This window comes from Geospiza fortis, unplaced genomic scaffold, assembly GCF_000277835.1.
Source record: "Geospiza fortis unplaced genomic scaffold, GeoFor_1.0 scaffold70, whole genome shotgun sequence".
NCBI classification, from domain to species: Eukaryota; Metazoa; Chordata; class Aves; order Passeriformes; family Thraupidae; genus Geospiza; species Geospiza fortis.
This window is the reverse complement of record NW_005054317.1, coordinates 4,201,585-4,218,207: the sequence shown is the minus strand read 5'-3', so window position 1 is coordinate 4,218,207 and position 16,623 is coordinate 4,201,585. Positions and strand designations below refer to the sequence as shown.

General features: G+C 48.0%; 1 protein-coding gene across 4 annotated transcripts in view; it reads right to left on the bottom strand.

Moving 5' to 3' along the window:
• Window positions 1–5,456: 5,456 nt before the first annotated feature.
• PRICKLE2 (prickle planar cell polarity protein 2) overlaps window positions 5,457–16,623 on the bottom strand; it is a 103,382-nt gene continuing 92,215 nt past the window's right edge. For 3 of the 4 annotated variants that reach the window (XM_005420186.2, XM_031056365.1, XM_031056364.1), the window contains exon 8: window positions 5,457–8,154. In XM_005420186.2, the coding sequence (XP_005420243.1) occupies window positions 7,286–8,154 (869 nt within the window). In that variant the 3' untranslated portion in view covers window positions 5,457–7,285. The remainder of the gene's footprint in view (window positions 8,155–16,623) is intronic. The other variant, XM_031056366.1, reaches the window with a different exon arrangement.

The following is a 16,623-nucleotide window of genomic DNA, read 5'->3' as shown; positions in this document are numbered from 1 at the left end:
GACTGATGACAGCAAAAATCAGGTCTTTTAGTCTAAGAAATGTTACAACATGATTTGCATACAAATAGGGACTGAGACAAGCTCTTGAAAATCTCTTGCACTTGCAAATCCTGACATTGGAGATGAATAAAAGGAATTTTATTCCCTGAGCCCAGTGGATGCTCAGCAATTATGACATTGTCATAAACATTGGTTTGAAACTCCAAATTATGAAAGTGAAACTGGGAGATTTTTGCCTTTTTCCCCCTAGAAAAGCTCTCCCCACCCTCTCCCAGCTGTTAACAATCCAGGAGCATTAAAGGCAGGGATCTCTGGGGCTGCATGAAGCCCTGTGGGGAGCCAGCCTTGTTTGCTCCAGTTCTCTGTGCATCCCAAATCAACTTCTCCTCTTTGTATCTTTGCCGTAAACAATTATCTTCATAAATATGCAAAGATTTGCCTCCTCTGAGCAAAACCCTCTACTGTCACAACTGGGCCAGGTTGTGAAGCCAGGCACGCTTATTCCCAGCATTCTAAATTCTAAATTCTGTGTTAGAATTCTGTGAATTCTAAAATGAACTGCTGGAAGGCCAGGTGTTGGGAGAGGAGGCTGCTCTGATGCTCCTGCCCAGGGGCTGCCTTGCTGTGTGTCCAGCAAGGAGAAAGCGTCTCCCCTTCCCCTTTCATTTCCTCTTCTCCTTTGCCTTTCTGCTTTCCTCTTTCCCATTTATTTTTCCCTTCTGCCTTTCCCTTCCCCTTTTTTCCTTTCCCTTTCCTTTTTTTCCTTTCCCTTCAGGCAGGCAGACCCCACCAGTGCTCCCAGCTGAGCCATCTCCACCCCAGGCTGGGGCCACATCACCAAGGTCTCATTGAGGTTCCCCATGCTCAAATGCTGCTGTGCCGAGGCCTGGCCTTCCTGGCATATAAAAAAATTGCCATTTCATCCATGTGTTACCCAAGGATAAAGTTTTTAACTCCTCAGTGGTGGGTGAGAGCAGTGTAGAGCTGCAGGGGGGGCACAGGGCAGCATTGCATCTGTTAGACCAAAATATTGAAAATTTTCATCTAAGCCTTGAGGATTTTGCAGTGACTCTCCCTGGCTCCCCTTTGCTCTTGTGTGGTCACATGAATAGAGAGCAGTGTGAGATGCAAGTGTTTCACTCAACATTTTAAAACTGTTTCTTACAGGAGTCTATGAATTTAGTAAAACTTCCTAAATAATCACAAACTGCTCGGCAGGCACGTGATGAGGGATGGAGTGGATTGAGGAAGCAGGATTTACTATTTTGAAGAGTCATCACATAAATTATTCAGCAGCCCTAATGTACCCAGCTGTGTTTACTGTCCTGGGCCAGGAGCTCCAGAGGCTGCTGCTCCCAACAAGGAGCAATTTTGCTGCTTTGGCTTTTGGTGGGGAGTCAAGGTCAGACCTAAGCCAGGCAGATGGGGCAGGAGGATGGAGGGGCTCATTGGAAGCCTCTGACAGGAAAAATCTCCATTGGGCCAATACATGAATGGCCTTTCCAACAGGCATTCTGTGCATTGTGAATGAGCAGTGATAATTACAGAATTGCAGCAGCTCCAGATGTTTTGTGTATGTTTCAGTCTTCATTTATTTGTTTTCTGTGCCAAGTTACTTGGGATACTGAAAAATGTAAATAATGAATATGTGATGAGCAGCGAGAATGAATCCCTGCCCTGCCTCCCTCTTCCAATAAAGCTAATTAATCCAAGTACCAAAATAAAAACGGCTTGAGTCTGCTCCAGCATCAGCCATGAAAGCGTTCTCACGAGCAGATAATTGACAATTAAGGCCCAACTTACAGAAAAGAAGAAAAAACCCCAAGTTTTATAGAGCTAAAGCTCTATAGCAGCAAAGATCTAAGGGAGGAAACAACTCTGATAGAAATTGCTGGCATGCAGTGCCAACAAAGCTGGCTCAAGCCCTGAGCCACTGGTTTAAATCAGAACTCCTTTGCCAGCCTCCTTCACCCCAGATTTTAAAAGTTCCTTATTGTTCACAGCATGATTGTGGTGGAGGTTTGGAGATGGGGAAACTGAGGCACAGGGCACACACAGGGCTGGCAGCTGAAGGGATCCATCCCTGTGTTTGGGGTGGCAGTGATTGCCTGGCTGGTTTGTTAGAGAGCAGGGCATGTGCTGATGTGTTCATTGCCTGATGCAGCCTGGCTCAGGGCTGGCTTTCTCCTGGCTGTTGATTTGGGATCCCAGTCCAGAGGGCTGAGCTTTGACTGCAGGAATTACATGGGATGTATGTACATATAGATATATACTGTGATCTGATGTGTGCTCTTCAGAGCTTAATGCTTTATTTAGACTGAATTAACTTGCTTCACAGGGCTTTGTTTATCCATTTTAATAAATCATCTCTTTCAGCTAAATCTTGCCTTAAGAGTTGATCATATCCAGAGCCTCTAAGAGCACAGCAGATATAAATATTTGCTTTTACAAGGGGAAAATTCTCCCGAGAATGCTCTAGCAACTGACTGGGTTTGCCTAGAACAAGGAAACTGGTAATTTGCTGAGTGCTTAATAAGAAGTGAAGAAGCAGAAAGGTGGAGCTGCCTTTGGTCCCTGAACTAAGGACCAGTGTCCCATAGGTGGTAAATCCTGTGACCTGGCTTCCTCTGCTCCTCCCTGCTGAGGATGCAGCCTGGCTGCAGATGAACCTCATGCTTTAACACATAGCACAACACTGGAGTCCATTGTTGATGGGCAGAGGCACCAAATTCAAATCATTTGAACTTTTAAATTTTTCTTCCTTCCTCAGAGATTCAGACAAACTTGTGGATGCTTTTGGAAAGGGGCCCCAGCTCTCCAGTGATTCCCCTTTGTACTGAAACCAAATCTGAATTCCTAAATAGATTTTTGAGGATCTAGGTTAAAAGTGTATTGCATAAAAAAAAAAAAAAGGCTAATCTTTAAAATAAAATCCTCTGGAATTGCTCTAAGTTAATGAGCTTTTCTGGACATAGAGGATGGTCATCTAATAGGTGGCAGATAATCTTGGAGAATGAGGACAGCCTAGATTTCAAGAATAGCACAATTGTATGTAAATGCAAGGAACTGGGAGCTTTTTTTTAGCCTGAAAGAGCAAAGTTCATCAGATACCAGGGCAGTTCAAAGCCCAGGAGCCCAGACTAGCTGAGAGCTGGGGAGGGGGCACAGCAGCAGTGCCAGGTGGGTGTTGCCAGCCCTATATTGCACAGGCATGGATTTTTGGGCTATTAAATTGTGAGGGTAAACATGTGTCTGTTTCTCAGGAGCAGTCAGTCTTTGCCAAGCTGAGGTAGTTTATTAACCCTCCACTCAGCAATGCTGTCCCTTCCTTCATAAGCAACTAGGTTTTCAAAGCCAGAGTGCTTTGGGCTATGCCAGAGTCACTTGGGCCTTTAGCAAATGTGGGATTATCTGTGGATGATAATTTCCAGAGAAGGTGCTGCTGAATATTTCTAACTTTACACTTCTGGTCTTTCTGCAGAGGCTTTGCTCATCGCATTATGCTGTATCTGCCAGGTTCAAGGCTGTGTGGCCTTTGACTTCCTGAAAAACAAGCCTTAGGTGTGCTAGAAGCTTCCCTGCACAGCTCTAGTGGTTTTTGGGCCAACATGTTGTCATGCTGGGATGTTTCAGGTGTTGCAGGGACCTTAGGGAGCCCCCCATGTCTGCTGGGGAACATGGATGTGAAGGATGCTGTGCTCCCACCATCACACCAGTCATGGCCAAGTATGTGATGCAAACCTGGGCTTTGCAGTGGAGGTTAACACCAGCCCATCCCATGGTAACACTGGGTGGGTTTTGCCAAGGACTTTCTGGAGAAAAAAAAGGAACAAAAAAGAGATATTTTCCAGAAGAAACTTGTGGTAGCAATAGACCACAGCAAGCAGATTTAATTATTTTTGTAAGTGACAGTGACAGTGTGCCAGGCTGGCTCTGGCAGCACAGCTGTCTGGAGGAGCCCAGCAAAAAGCTTCCAGCTTGGCCAAAGCAGGGACACTGCAGGTGTCCCCAGGGGAACTGGGAGCCACTGACACTCACCCTGAGCTTTAGGTGGTGTCACCTTCAGCAGCTCTGGAGAAGCAAAAGCAACGTCAGCACACGGGCCCCGCTTCCATGGGCAGCAGGCACAGAGAGGGGAATCAGCAGGGCCAGATGGCAATGGAACAAGATTTTACAGACTTGTAGCTCCATCCCTCAAGCTCAGTGGGTTTGTCAGAAATGGTTAATCATACTCCAACTGGGCTAAGCAGAAAGAAAAAACCCAACTTCTTTTTTCTTTTTCAATCACGTGCCTCAAAGTGTATTGGACTTCTGGAGCCCATATGAAAAATCAAAAGGGTTTGGAAGCTGGATTTGCATTTATTGCTGAAATTTGTACCAACTCTGACTTTCCTAGAAAATGTGATCTGCCACTTTTCTGTGGTGCTGGTGAAGGGTCCATCAGAGGGGAACATCATCTGAGAGACTCTTTTCTCCCTGTTTGTTGCCCATCTGTTCCAACTCCAGCACTGCATTAAAACTGGAGTGCATTGCAGGGATGCAGAGATGCTCTGCAGTGAGAACCAAATTTTGAAGAGTTGCTTCCAGCAGCAAAACCATTGTGTGAACAGAGGCACTGTGCCTGGGATTTTAGTAGCCAAACTGCATGTGCAGAGTGCTGCAATTCTGCTGCAAGGAGTCTCTAAACTTGTTCTGTTGCCCCTGGGGAGAGGCAGCAAGCAGGGAAAGGGGAAAGGCTGGGATTTGTTTTTTACCATTTGCTGAGCTACCCAAGCTCCTGCTGCACAAGAGCAGCTCAGCTGTACCAGAGCTGACAGACATTTGTTGTGCTTTTAATCACTGGCAATGAATTAAACTGTACATATTAAATTCCAATTATAGAATAACCTGTAGTTACAGTGTCATATTTGCTGCTGTAAGCAATACCCCTATCCAGCTTAACAGGTTTGTTTTGGAAAACATGGAAAGATCTGTGAACTTCTAAGAAAAGGCTGATATTTATACATTTTAGGTTGATAAGTCTCCCCCAGTATGCCAGAGGCCCAGCAGGGATTACAGCTGAGCTGTGCTGGCTTTTATCAGGTGAAGATTTCAAAAGCTGTGTGGATATGGCTCTTGGGAATATCTTTGAGTTGTGAACATGGTGGTGTTGGGTTGTTCTTGCTCAATGATTTTAGAGTTTTTTCCCAACCTTAATGAATCTATGATGTGGCTTTTTTAACAACAAATAATGGGTCCAGGTGTTACAACACCAGGTCACCAACCCTGGGGAAGGTGTGTGGTGTACAGGAGAAGCTCCTCCACCAGCTTTCCCTGCCCACCAAAACCATGCCAACGATCGAGCTGAGCTGGTTTTTGTGCTTTTATTTCAAGACCAGCTCAGTAAAAATCAAGTTTTCTACTCATGATTAACCAACACTCCTTAAGAGCAAAAAATGTACACAAGACTCTTCCCATTGGATGAATATTTCCATTTATTCCAACTGGAAAAAACATTTTTTAAATATATTTAAGTATCATTTCTTTTTTTTTAAGGAATAATAATTATCACATTGTCCTTTACAAACAACAAAAAAATTCCTAGCAATAGTCTGTGGTATGGAGACATCCATCTTCTAGATTTTTCTGCATCTGCTGCTTTGAGTAGGCATGGGGGTGTCCCTGTGTGTGCCCAGGGCTGCCAGTGCCATCCCTGCAGTGGGATCCACGTTCCCAGGGTGCAGGGAGGGGCTGGCCTCACGGTGCAGGGACACCCTGAGGTGCCAGCAGCACATGGGCCAGGGCAATGCAGCTGGTTGAGCTCTCAGCCCTCCTGTGGCTCAAAGCCCAGCCTTAGCTTAACCCCCACAGGTGCTCTGGGTGCCAAGAGCCCCTTTTTGCAAACTTGCTTCTTTGTGGGAAGCACTGGGACAACCTGGCCTTGGCTTGCAGCTGGGATGGCAGAACCCCAATGGATTAAAGCACACAGAGAACAAACTCACATCCACCAGAATACAACACAGCTGAGCCCCATGCAGGGGCCCTCTGCCATGGCGAGGGGCTGGGCTGAGCCCCCCAGGGGACAAACCCTGGCCACAAACAGCCCCAGAGGGGCCAGGGCATCTTGCCAGGCAGGAGGGGCCCGTGGGGAGCAGTTTGCAGGTGTTCTCATATGTCGTAGGCAGGAGGCAATACTGAGACTTCCACTTGGTAATGAACAGCAGTTAACCCAGGAGACTAGAGCACCATAAGACAAGTCTATATTCAAAACAACGTCATGCTGACATCACACAATTGCACCATTTACACTTTATTTACTCCAAATAATAGTTCAATGTTTAGTAACTTCAGCGTTCTCTACAGAGGTGTGAAATTCCTTCTCCAGCTTTGGTAATTTACAATGTTGCAGACATTTGGTAGTTCTGATCTTTCCTATTTAATAATAGTAATAATTAAAAAAAAGGCCCTTTTGCAGCTGTCAGGGGTTCCTGTATCTGACTGATGGAGTGTACCTGCAAATCACAGGCTTCAAAATGCCACTGAGGCTTGTCAAGATTTAATGAATCAAAAAACATTCAGTTTATTGACCAGGATCAAAACAAATAAACAGAAAAAAAAGGGTTAAAACAAAACAAAAAAAAAACCCCAAAACCCTCAAAACCAATGAAACTCAGACTCTCACTGATAAACTTAAGTGATGATGAAATGGAAACGGGGGTCCAAAGTATTGTTTGGTTAGCTCTGACTGAAAACAATTCTGAACGTGCATGCATTTTCCCAGTGATTCCTAAGATATAGAAATTCCTCTGATATTACAAAATACAAAAATATTTTCTCCAAACTCTCATTTACATCGCATTTACAACAATCATGGAAATAACTTAGGCTCCCAAACTGTCCAAGAGACAAATCACCTACCAACATGGCTAATGGAAAACAAAAATGTGGTGGAAAGCAAAACCTACCAGCAAACAACTGATGCTGAGAGTCAACAGTGGCAACCAAAACATACGGACAAACAGAGCTCAAGGGGGTGGCAGTATCTGGGAGAAGGAAGAGAAACTACTGGGTAAATATTACAGGCTAAAGTGAACTTTTAAAATTTTTATCTCCAAAGTAAGATGTGCAAAATATATTCACTGTGCCCAGGATTATGACTATTTATAGAAGCCAGTCTACAACCTCCTTAACAAATCCGTACTCTTCAGGCCTTTTTTTTGTTACAATAAAAGCACTTACATGATCTAAAACAGTGCAAGATCGTGAGTTAATTTACATTCTCCCAAGGTGCCTGGCAAGGGTGCCATTAGGATATGATACAGTTCTTGCTCTTCTGTCTTTTCCGGCTGTGCAACTGTCCCCTGGCCCCCACCGTGGAGGACTTGGGCATGCTGTAGGAGCCGTACTTGTGCAGCAGCTCCTCGCTGGTCACGTACCGGAGGCGGGCAGGCTGCGGGATGGGCTCCCCGAGGAAATAGCCCTCGTTGTCGGACTCCGAAGAGGAGGAGCAGGTGGAGCACCAGTCGTACTCGGCAAAGTAGGGCCCCCATCTCTCGCCCAAGTGGTTCTGCAAGGCGAGATCCGACACCGTCCGGGGACAGTGGCCGTAGACATCCCTGTAAGGACCCTGCTCCATGGTCTCCCTGCAGCTCCTCTGATGCACAAAGGGGTCGTAGTCGTCCCTGGCTCGCAGCGAGGGTCTCTCCTTGAGGCGGTAGCACTGCTCGCTGGCCAGGTGCAGGGCGTTGTCGGAGCGGGAGCGCCGCGAGCGCCGGGGCCGGTGCGGGCGGTAGTGCCGCTCGTCGTCGCGGAGCACGGTTCTGCGGCGCGTGCGCTCGCTCATGGGCGTGTGCCGGGGGATCTCCTGCGGGCCCAGCTTGGCCCCGGGCACCCCGCTGCCGTAGTCGAAGCTCTGGTGCATCCGCCCGTGCGACGGCCGCTCCTGGTAGCCCAGGGGGCTGGCGAGGTCATGCAGGGTGGGCTCCATGTCCTGGTACTGCTGCGCCGACAGCAGGCTGCGCACGGACTCGGCGCTGCGGAACTGCATGGAGGAGTTCAGCGTGCCCATGTTGCTCATCTTCTCCGAGACGTTCATGCCCGAGTCTTTGCTCAGGTCAGGCATGGAGAACCTGGAGAGGTGCTCTTGGCGCTTGGCTCCACCGTCTGCTGAGAGGCCTTTGCAGGAAAACGGTAAAGGGGAAAAAAAAAATAAAGAAGTTAAGAAAGAGAATTTTCTGTCAGAAGAGATACAGGGTGGAGGATGGTTTGGCCCAAGACTTTTGCTTTAAAAAGTAACTCAGTGGTATTGATCCTGTCCTGAAGAGCCCTTTTTAAGAGCAGGACTTTAATTTTTTTTTGAAAGAGCAGGCAGTTCCTCCTTTGGGGAAATCACACCAATTTAAGGTGTTTTGAGTTGGAGTCCAAGCTGCTTTTCACGACTTCCTTTCCCATATGTCTGCACTGTCTGCGACTCGATAGGAATAACCAACGATGCCAGGGAGAAATCATGCATCAGAGGTAACCTGAGGCCTCCTGCACGCCGAGCTAACTAGGGTGCCATGATCCAGCACTCACACCTTCTGCAATGACAACACATTTTGGAGGACTAAACAATGTCAGTGGCAGATGAAAACGTGGCCACTGACTTAATTCAGGGTTGTCACTATGCTGCATCTCACAGGTCCCCTGAATGACACCCGTGGAGAGACCAAAGCTGCAGCTGGGTTTCCCAGGAAGCAAGGAAACACCCAAGTACCAGAGGGTCTGCTGGAGCTCCCTGTGAGCAGCAGGACAGCGGGAGGGTCAGACTATCCCTGCAGATATCCAGGGAGTTGTGCATGGGCAGGAGCCAGAAATGTGAGCTCCACCTTGATGGGCTGCCCTGCTTGGGAAGGTGACCCATTAGATCTCTCCAATGTGCCAACGAGCCCTGAGCTCTCCTGCAAGATGCCTTCCTTCAGCCCAGGAAGCCTTCACCTGGCAGCAGGGAAGAAGTGGGGTGTCTGCTCAGCACCTGCCTGTCAACAAGAAACTCAATGCACGCCACAGTGCCCTAGTCCTTGGCCTGTTTCATGGGTGTTTCCTGACTATTTTCTGACTGTCTCCCTGTTGGCTTGACAACTGGCAGCAGTCACTGGTTGTACTGCATGCTCAGGACAAGATGTTGCGCAAGTTATTTCAAAGAAAATCCGTTCCATCCCAAATCAAACGTGGAATGTTTGCTTTGGCACCCTTCTCTCCATCCCTTCTCCCACAACATCCCTGGTGCAGACCCAACACAGCACCATCAGCAGAATTTCCAACATGACACACAGCCTTTATGCAATCACCAACAATTTATGACTTTGTAAATTAATTATAAAAAATAACAACCCAGCCCACAATTCAAGAATAAAGCCTTTTTTCCCTTAACAAAAGCTGTTTGCATTTCATCAAGAGCTTGGCTCCTTTTGCATTAGCTGCTGCTGCTAAACCTGAACAAGAACAAGGGTTGCTGTCACTAACCCCATTCATGAGCTGCTTTAGGGTTTCCTTGGGCTCAGCCTTGAAAAGATCAACAGATCTTGCAAAGCTGGGCAGAGTTTTCCAAATCCTGCTTTCGGTGGCATCAGGGAGAGCTTTAGTCATTACTGGCCCTCACATGGTTTGGTTTTGCTCCCTGAGTCCCAGCTTCTTTGCTTTTCTGTTGTTAATGAGGATGTTTTTGGAGTTTATGATTACAGAGAAAGGTGAAGTGAAGGATCCCTGAACGCCACAGGAAGAGGGATAGGCTGGGTTAAAAACAAGGGAAAGTCATGTTTTTTTTTAAGAGGACACACTTTTCAAGTCAACTTAATGCTTTTTTTTTTCCTCCCTAAGTGACACTGACTTTGAGTGAGCAAGCCCAACCCCACGATCACAATGAGAATCACGGCTGTTGACAGCCCAATGTGGCCTTAATCACATCTGTCACACAATAGCTGACACCAAGGAAAATGAGCCCTTGGTGACATTTATGCAGCACTTCATTAAGGGAGCCGGTGCAGCTCCGCAGTAAGAATGAGCAACAGCAGTGCTGTGCAGAAACACAGCTCCAACACCACAGGATGCTGCTGTGGCAGCAGCACATTGATTGTGGCAGCATCATTAACAAGGGGCTGACCCTGCCTCACTCACAGGGGTGTGGCATGAGCTTTGCTCCCAGCACCAGCCATATCAGATGGTACCTGTGGGTCTCAGTGCCCCTCACAGCCATCTCCCTCCTGTGGTCCTGCATCCAGCAAGAACAGAATGAGTGTCTGGGCACAGGCTCTGGAGACATGGCAAGAGCGAAACAGTATTTTTGAATTAAACAAGACATATCTGCATCCTTCACATCACAGACAGGAATGATGTGGCCAAGATCAAGCAGGACAACCAGGAGGGAAACTTGTTTCCTTTTGTGTAGAGTAAAGCAAGCTGTGATAAGCGAGGTACTTGGGCTTGAGAAGGGCAGAGCCAGAGCTTCACTGGTTAAGTTTGTGCAGAACAGGAGTCTGCAGCCCCTAAACACCTCTAGCAGACAACCACAAGTGCTTCAGTCTCTTCCCCTTAGAAGGCAGCACGGGGCAGTGAGTTCAGACAAGGATCCTGTGACCATGTGAATGGCTCATGCTCAGAGTGCAAGGTTTAATCAGTCATGGGGGTGTTTCTGGCTGATCATTCTGACAGCTTGATTATAATTAAGCACAAACATTCTGAGATCTTGATTTGCTGGGAAAATGCTGATTGTAAGAGGAATCCAGCACTGAACATCACCGTTGCCAGCACACAGAACTTGGGGTGTGATGGAGCCCATGCTCAGGAGGCTCTGATGAAAAGCCAATCCAACATCCACTGGCTTCATCTCTCCACAAGACAGAGTGGAAAAGGCTCTATGCTGAGGGTAAAATGTGTATTCCCAGGTAGACTGGGCAGGCTGCACATGCACAAGCCTTTTTTTTTGGGAGCCATGCTTGGAAGTGACCCAGCAAGCTGTGCAGCTGGGAGAGGGAAACTTTATTTTAGCTGCTCATGGTGACAAGCGAAGGATTTATTCCACTTGCTCAGGAGCAAAGCTGTGCTTTTCCAGCTGAAGGCACTGAGAGCTCTGCACGGCTCTTACAGTGCCCACAGCAGGTTACAAGTCCAGGATTCAATCTGCAATCCTTGCAGAACACAAAGGTGTCTCCAGGCTGAATTTTACATTTGTACCAAGGCATCATGAGCAGGGCTAGGCCCAGATTAGTCTTTCTAAAGTCTCAAAATGCTCCTCTCTATGGCTCTCTGTGGAGCCACAAGACCTCAGGAGGCATAGTGGGAACAAGCCAAAAGTGCTCCAGTCTGACCGCAGTGAGATCAGGGGATAGCAATAACCATTTGTCAAAAAAAATTTCATCTAGAAAACATGACCTGGGAATAAAGTTTTAAAGAGCAGAGGTTGTTTAGTCTAGAGGAGAGAAAGCTGAAGGGGATATAGTAACAACCTTCAAAGGCAGAAAAGAATACTTGCAAAGAGGAGGGAACACATTATTCTCCAGGTCTGCTGACTCCTGCAAAGAAAGTTTTAAACTGGAGAAGAAGAAAACTCTTGCTGTGTAATCACAGCAGAAGGTGACTGGGGCAGGCTCTGGCACTGGAGGGTTTCCTTGGCACCCAAAGGCAGTGAGTGCCCAGGCAGGGTGTCTCCAGATTCCTGGTCCCACACTGCCCTGGATGGGGTGAAGGTGGCACCAACCCCTGTGTCCTGAGGTCATTTGCCATTCCAGAGCTACATTCATCCATAAGGCCCCATCTTCTTGAGTTGCCAGTATTTATGTGCAGCTGTTGCAGCTCCTGCTTAATGAATGTGGGCACACAGCTAATAACCCAAGAGAGCTGCAGTCTGGAAGAGCACATGAGATGAGACCCCACCACGCAGCCCTGACTTTCTCCTAATGAAGAAATGTGAGATTCTGTTTCCCAAGGTGATCCAAGGGAGCAGGAGCCCTGCTCTGACCCATGGTGTGGGATGGTTGTTACCACATCACCCAGACCGTTCCAAGGGTGCAAACCCAGGTATAACATGCTGACCCCACCAAAATTTACTTCTGCATGATGCTCTGAGACTCTGAGCATATCCACTGCCGGCTGCCCCAGAGGCTCATGCACTGGAAGAGATGTCACGGCTGCCTCCAGCACGGTGCTTCGGCTGGTGGCCGTCCTGGAGCCAGACTGGTGCCAGCACCACAGCACTCACAGACACAGCAGGTTTTTCTGCTGCTGCTCTCCACTGCATGGGGCTGCCAGGCTCAATATTTCACCCTGGAGCCATGGAAACGTGCTTTCCCAATGAGCACAAGGGAAAGCTGCAGCTCGGCTGTGGGTGCTCGATAAAGAAGTGGAGCTTGCTGCAGCACCAAGAAAACCAAGCAGGTTTCTGGGTAACATTCAGGCTCACTAAGAACACCCTGAACCATCCCCTCTGAAGTCTGTCCCCACCCCTCCTGAGAACCATGTTTATCCCACAAACACTGCCAAGGGAATTAACACCCGAATAAGCAAAGCCACAGCACAAAGATACCCCTGGAGAACATCACCTCTACAGCCTTGGCACAGCAAAGCACTCGGAGTGCTCCAGTCCCACTGTGTGCTGTGCTAAATGGGGGCTGCAAGTTGCATTATGAATTATTAAAGCACTCAGCAGATGACAGCACAGAGGCCCCAGAGAGCGTGTGGGCTGGGTGTGAGGCTGGCAATGGAGCCCCCCACGAGGGGAAGCAGCTCCCAGCCCCCATTAAATCAAACTCCCCGTGAAGCTGTACTAACACGGGGCGAGCCAGCATCCCACTGCAGGAGAGCAGCAGCCAGGGAATGCAAAATATCCTGACATAGGATGTTGCAAACAACTAGGGCTGTACTGACGCTTGCTTCTTGCCTTAACATTTATCACAGCAGACACACACATCTGTGCATCACAGCTCTCACCACAGAGGTGCCTGCCAGCACCAAAACCCAGCACCCAGCCCCGACAGCCACTGTTTAAATGCAGCTATAGATGCACAGGATTATACAGCACAGTGTCTTTTGTGTCCAGCCCCCTATTCCAGAGCCTTCTCTCTCTCACACAGCATCAGGCATCCTCACCACCCCTCAAACAGGGTTTATTTCAAGGTCAATCTGTAGAACTAAAAAGAAATTTAAGAAGAAAACAGCTTGCACAGAGCTTTGTTTATAGCTCAGCTCTGTCTCACTTCTGAACGACCTCAGGGCATGCAGAAATAAAGCAGAACTTTCATGTAACTGGAAATCATGGAAAATAAACAATTTGGGGGAAGGCACAGCCCCCACCAAGTGGGTCACAGGCCCACCAGCCTCCCATGGTATGTCCCCATGTGTGACCATGGATGCCATTGGGTATTTCCCACCCAACCAGTCCTTTCCAGTGTGGTGGAAGAAGTCCCTTGCTGCTTGGAAAAGAGTTGGATTTTAACCTAGAAGCCCCCTTATAGCTCCTTTATCAGCACTCCCATCTCCTGCATCCTCCCCAGCTGATGGCCAACAAGCCATGTTGGGGATGATGCTTCCCCCGATAACTTCCAGAAGTCCATTTTGTTGTCCCCCTGGTTTTCATTATCCCACCTGCTCTGCACTGTCCATGTGTGACACTGAAGGGGTGAAGACATGCAAGAGGGTGGCCCCCACAGCAGGCACACCAAACCTCCCAGTGCTGAGTGGCAAAAGGTAAGTGAGGCGGAAAAGAAATGTTCCTGACAGTTTTTTAGCATTGGGCCTTTGGGGTGGAAAACCTTTATCTTCACATCAGTTTTGAAGTTATCTGTTTTGGATTAGGAAATCCTGTGCCTCAAAATTGCAAGAATTCCCCCAGGGATCTAATCTTCCAACTTGGAAGCAGTTTTGTGCTGGCTGTGTCTGGGAGAAAGAGAGTGATAAGAACATGGTGGAGAGCTGGGAGCCTCCTTTTTTCATAGAAAAACTCAGGAACAGCCAAATGTGTCACTTTCTGCATTGCATAACTCAGCTGGGGCACTTGGGGCAGCTGCCCTCTCCAGCCCAGGGGAGAGAGGAGCACACAGGGAGGGAGATCAGCATCCAGACCCCTCACTGCCATCCCTGAGGGTGTTCAGGAGCTGCTCCCAAGCCCCCAGTGCAGGACAGGCTGGGTTAATTTACGTCTCTCCAGGAAATACAACCCTGGCCCTTAGTCAGGGCTTGTTCTTACCCTCACCTGCCCTGCAGCTTTTATCTCCGCTGCAGGCAGAGGAGATAAAGGGACTGGAGGCAGATGATGCTGTTCTGTCACTCTGCAGCTCAGACAGGCAGGGATCAGCCCTGCTCTCTCTGCTTTCTGGTTCTATCACAGCTGTCTAGTCCTGGAAAAACAAACTATTTGGGGCCTTTGGGCATCACACAACACATGATGACAAGCACAGTGTGTGCCATACAAATGAAATCACATTCCACCCTGTAATAGCACCAGTTTAGCATATTTTTAAACTGGATTTATGCCTGTGACAGATGCTCCCCCCACCCAAACTCATTTTCTCAAGGAATCCTTAAAATCTGTTTCTCCTTTTGCATGCAGCAGTGTCACCATTCAACATGACTTCTACCTCCAAAAGGCTCCTGCTCTCTGTAAGCAGCACACAAAGGGACTGTTCCCAGACAACAACATTTAGCCTGCAGGTACTTTCTTAAATGGGCTATTTGACCAGCTGTCGTTTTGTGGAAATAACTGCTTGGAATCAACAGAGTTCAGCTCCTGATTTCCAATTCCACTGCCAGGCACATGCAGCAACTGCAAAACCTTTCTGGAGGAAAACACAAACACAGGGAGCAGGGCTGATGGGCCAAGTATCTTTTGGGAAGTGATTAACCTCTGGTAGCATCAGGCTTCTCATCATGGGCAAACCTTCCTGGATAAATTCCATCTTAGCATTGTCCCAAATGCTTAATGCAGGAAGCTACAAGGCGAACATTGCTAAAGGATCCACTGGTTCTGTTCTTGTTCCTGCCATTAAAAAACCCCAACAACCCAAAATAGACAAAGGAAGCACAATATAAAAGATAATATAAAAGAAAATCAGCAAAAATGAGCTCTCTCTTAGAAAACAGCCTGAGAAATACTGTTTCCTTTTTGCTTCTCCATCTAATGGCCATGTAGTGAAGGATACAGTCTCTAAGAAGCCATAGCAGATTGGAGTCTGTTGTAGCTTTCAGCTGATGGCAGAATAGGGATTTTCAAACAGAAATATGGAAGGGAAGGAGAGATGCCCTCCACCAGCAGGAGACACTGCCCTTTGCCACTGGATGGGCTTAAATCCCATCAGCATTTGTGGCAATTACACAAGCACAAACCAGAGGACAGCAGAGACACTCCCACCTAATTCCAACCCCAACACAGAGCACAAGCAGGGTCACAGCCACCTCTGCCACTCACAGGTCTGCTGTTGCAGCACTGCCCATGGTGACAGCAGAGCACTGTAAGGGCACGTGCCCAGGATTAACACGGTGTCTCACCTCTTTACTAACCCATGGGGAATTGGCTTTAAAGTGATTAAATAGAGCCCTTTGGTAAGGTAGAAACCTGGGGTCTTGCAGGAGATTGGGGTCATGTAGATCTTGACCCACACAATGGCTGACTCTGAAATATTACAGGGAGCAACATCTGCTCACGGCAGGCAGCCTTCCGGCCAAAGGACAGGGATTAGTGCTGCACAGCCCTGAGTTATCTGCATTGCTGACTGTCTCTGGCTAATTAGCAGTTAAGTCGTTGTAGAAACATCACAGCAAAATCTGCTGCCAGGGAGGTACCAGTGTTTACCATGTGCTCTCCAGGTCAGGGACTGTTTGCCCTTCAGCTCCCTATAAAAAACAGACTGTTTTCAGCGATGCCATAAAACCTGAGATGGATGCGGTGTTAATTATTTCAAAGTGAAAGCTGGAGCAACTCTGCAGCATTGGTAGCTCAAAGGGACTTTGTACGTGGATGCCTGGGAGGTTCTGGCAAAGCAGGACTGGAGGATGCAGGGTGGAGGACATGGGGTGAGCCAGACCCCCAGGCTGTGGTTGGAGGAGCTCTGTGGGGAGCTGGATCAGCCACAGCAGAGAGTGCAGGGATGGGAAAAGCCAGGCAGGGGGGTGCTGTGCCCTGACATCACTTGACCAAAAACCTGCTCTCTCACAGACCTCATCCAGGTCACCAAATCTCCCTGTCCTCAAAACATTGCCAATTAAATGGGATGATAATTGTGTCCTCCATAACTGCAGACATGGCCCTGGAGGAGCTGCCTGTTGCTGCAGCAGTGCCCCTAGCTCAGCTGAGCCAGCTCCCAGAGCAAGGAAAATTATTAGAACCTTACACATTAATAAAAATGTTATCACCTCACTCTGCAGAGGAACTGTGAACACCCACTGCAAGCCCCATCACGCTGAACATCTGCTGCAGAAAGCTGGAACACAGCAAGCCGTGAAGGCAGTCACTGCCCCTGAGGAAAGTCAGACTCTGGCTCTGTATGGTGGACAGATGCCTTTGGGAGGTCTCCCTCCCAGCATTTTAAAAAGGGGTTTCTAAAATGAAAGGCAGAATGATTTTCATTTTGATATGAAGGCCTTGCCATGTTTTCTGTGTCTTGACCTATATCCCCA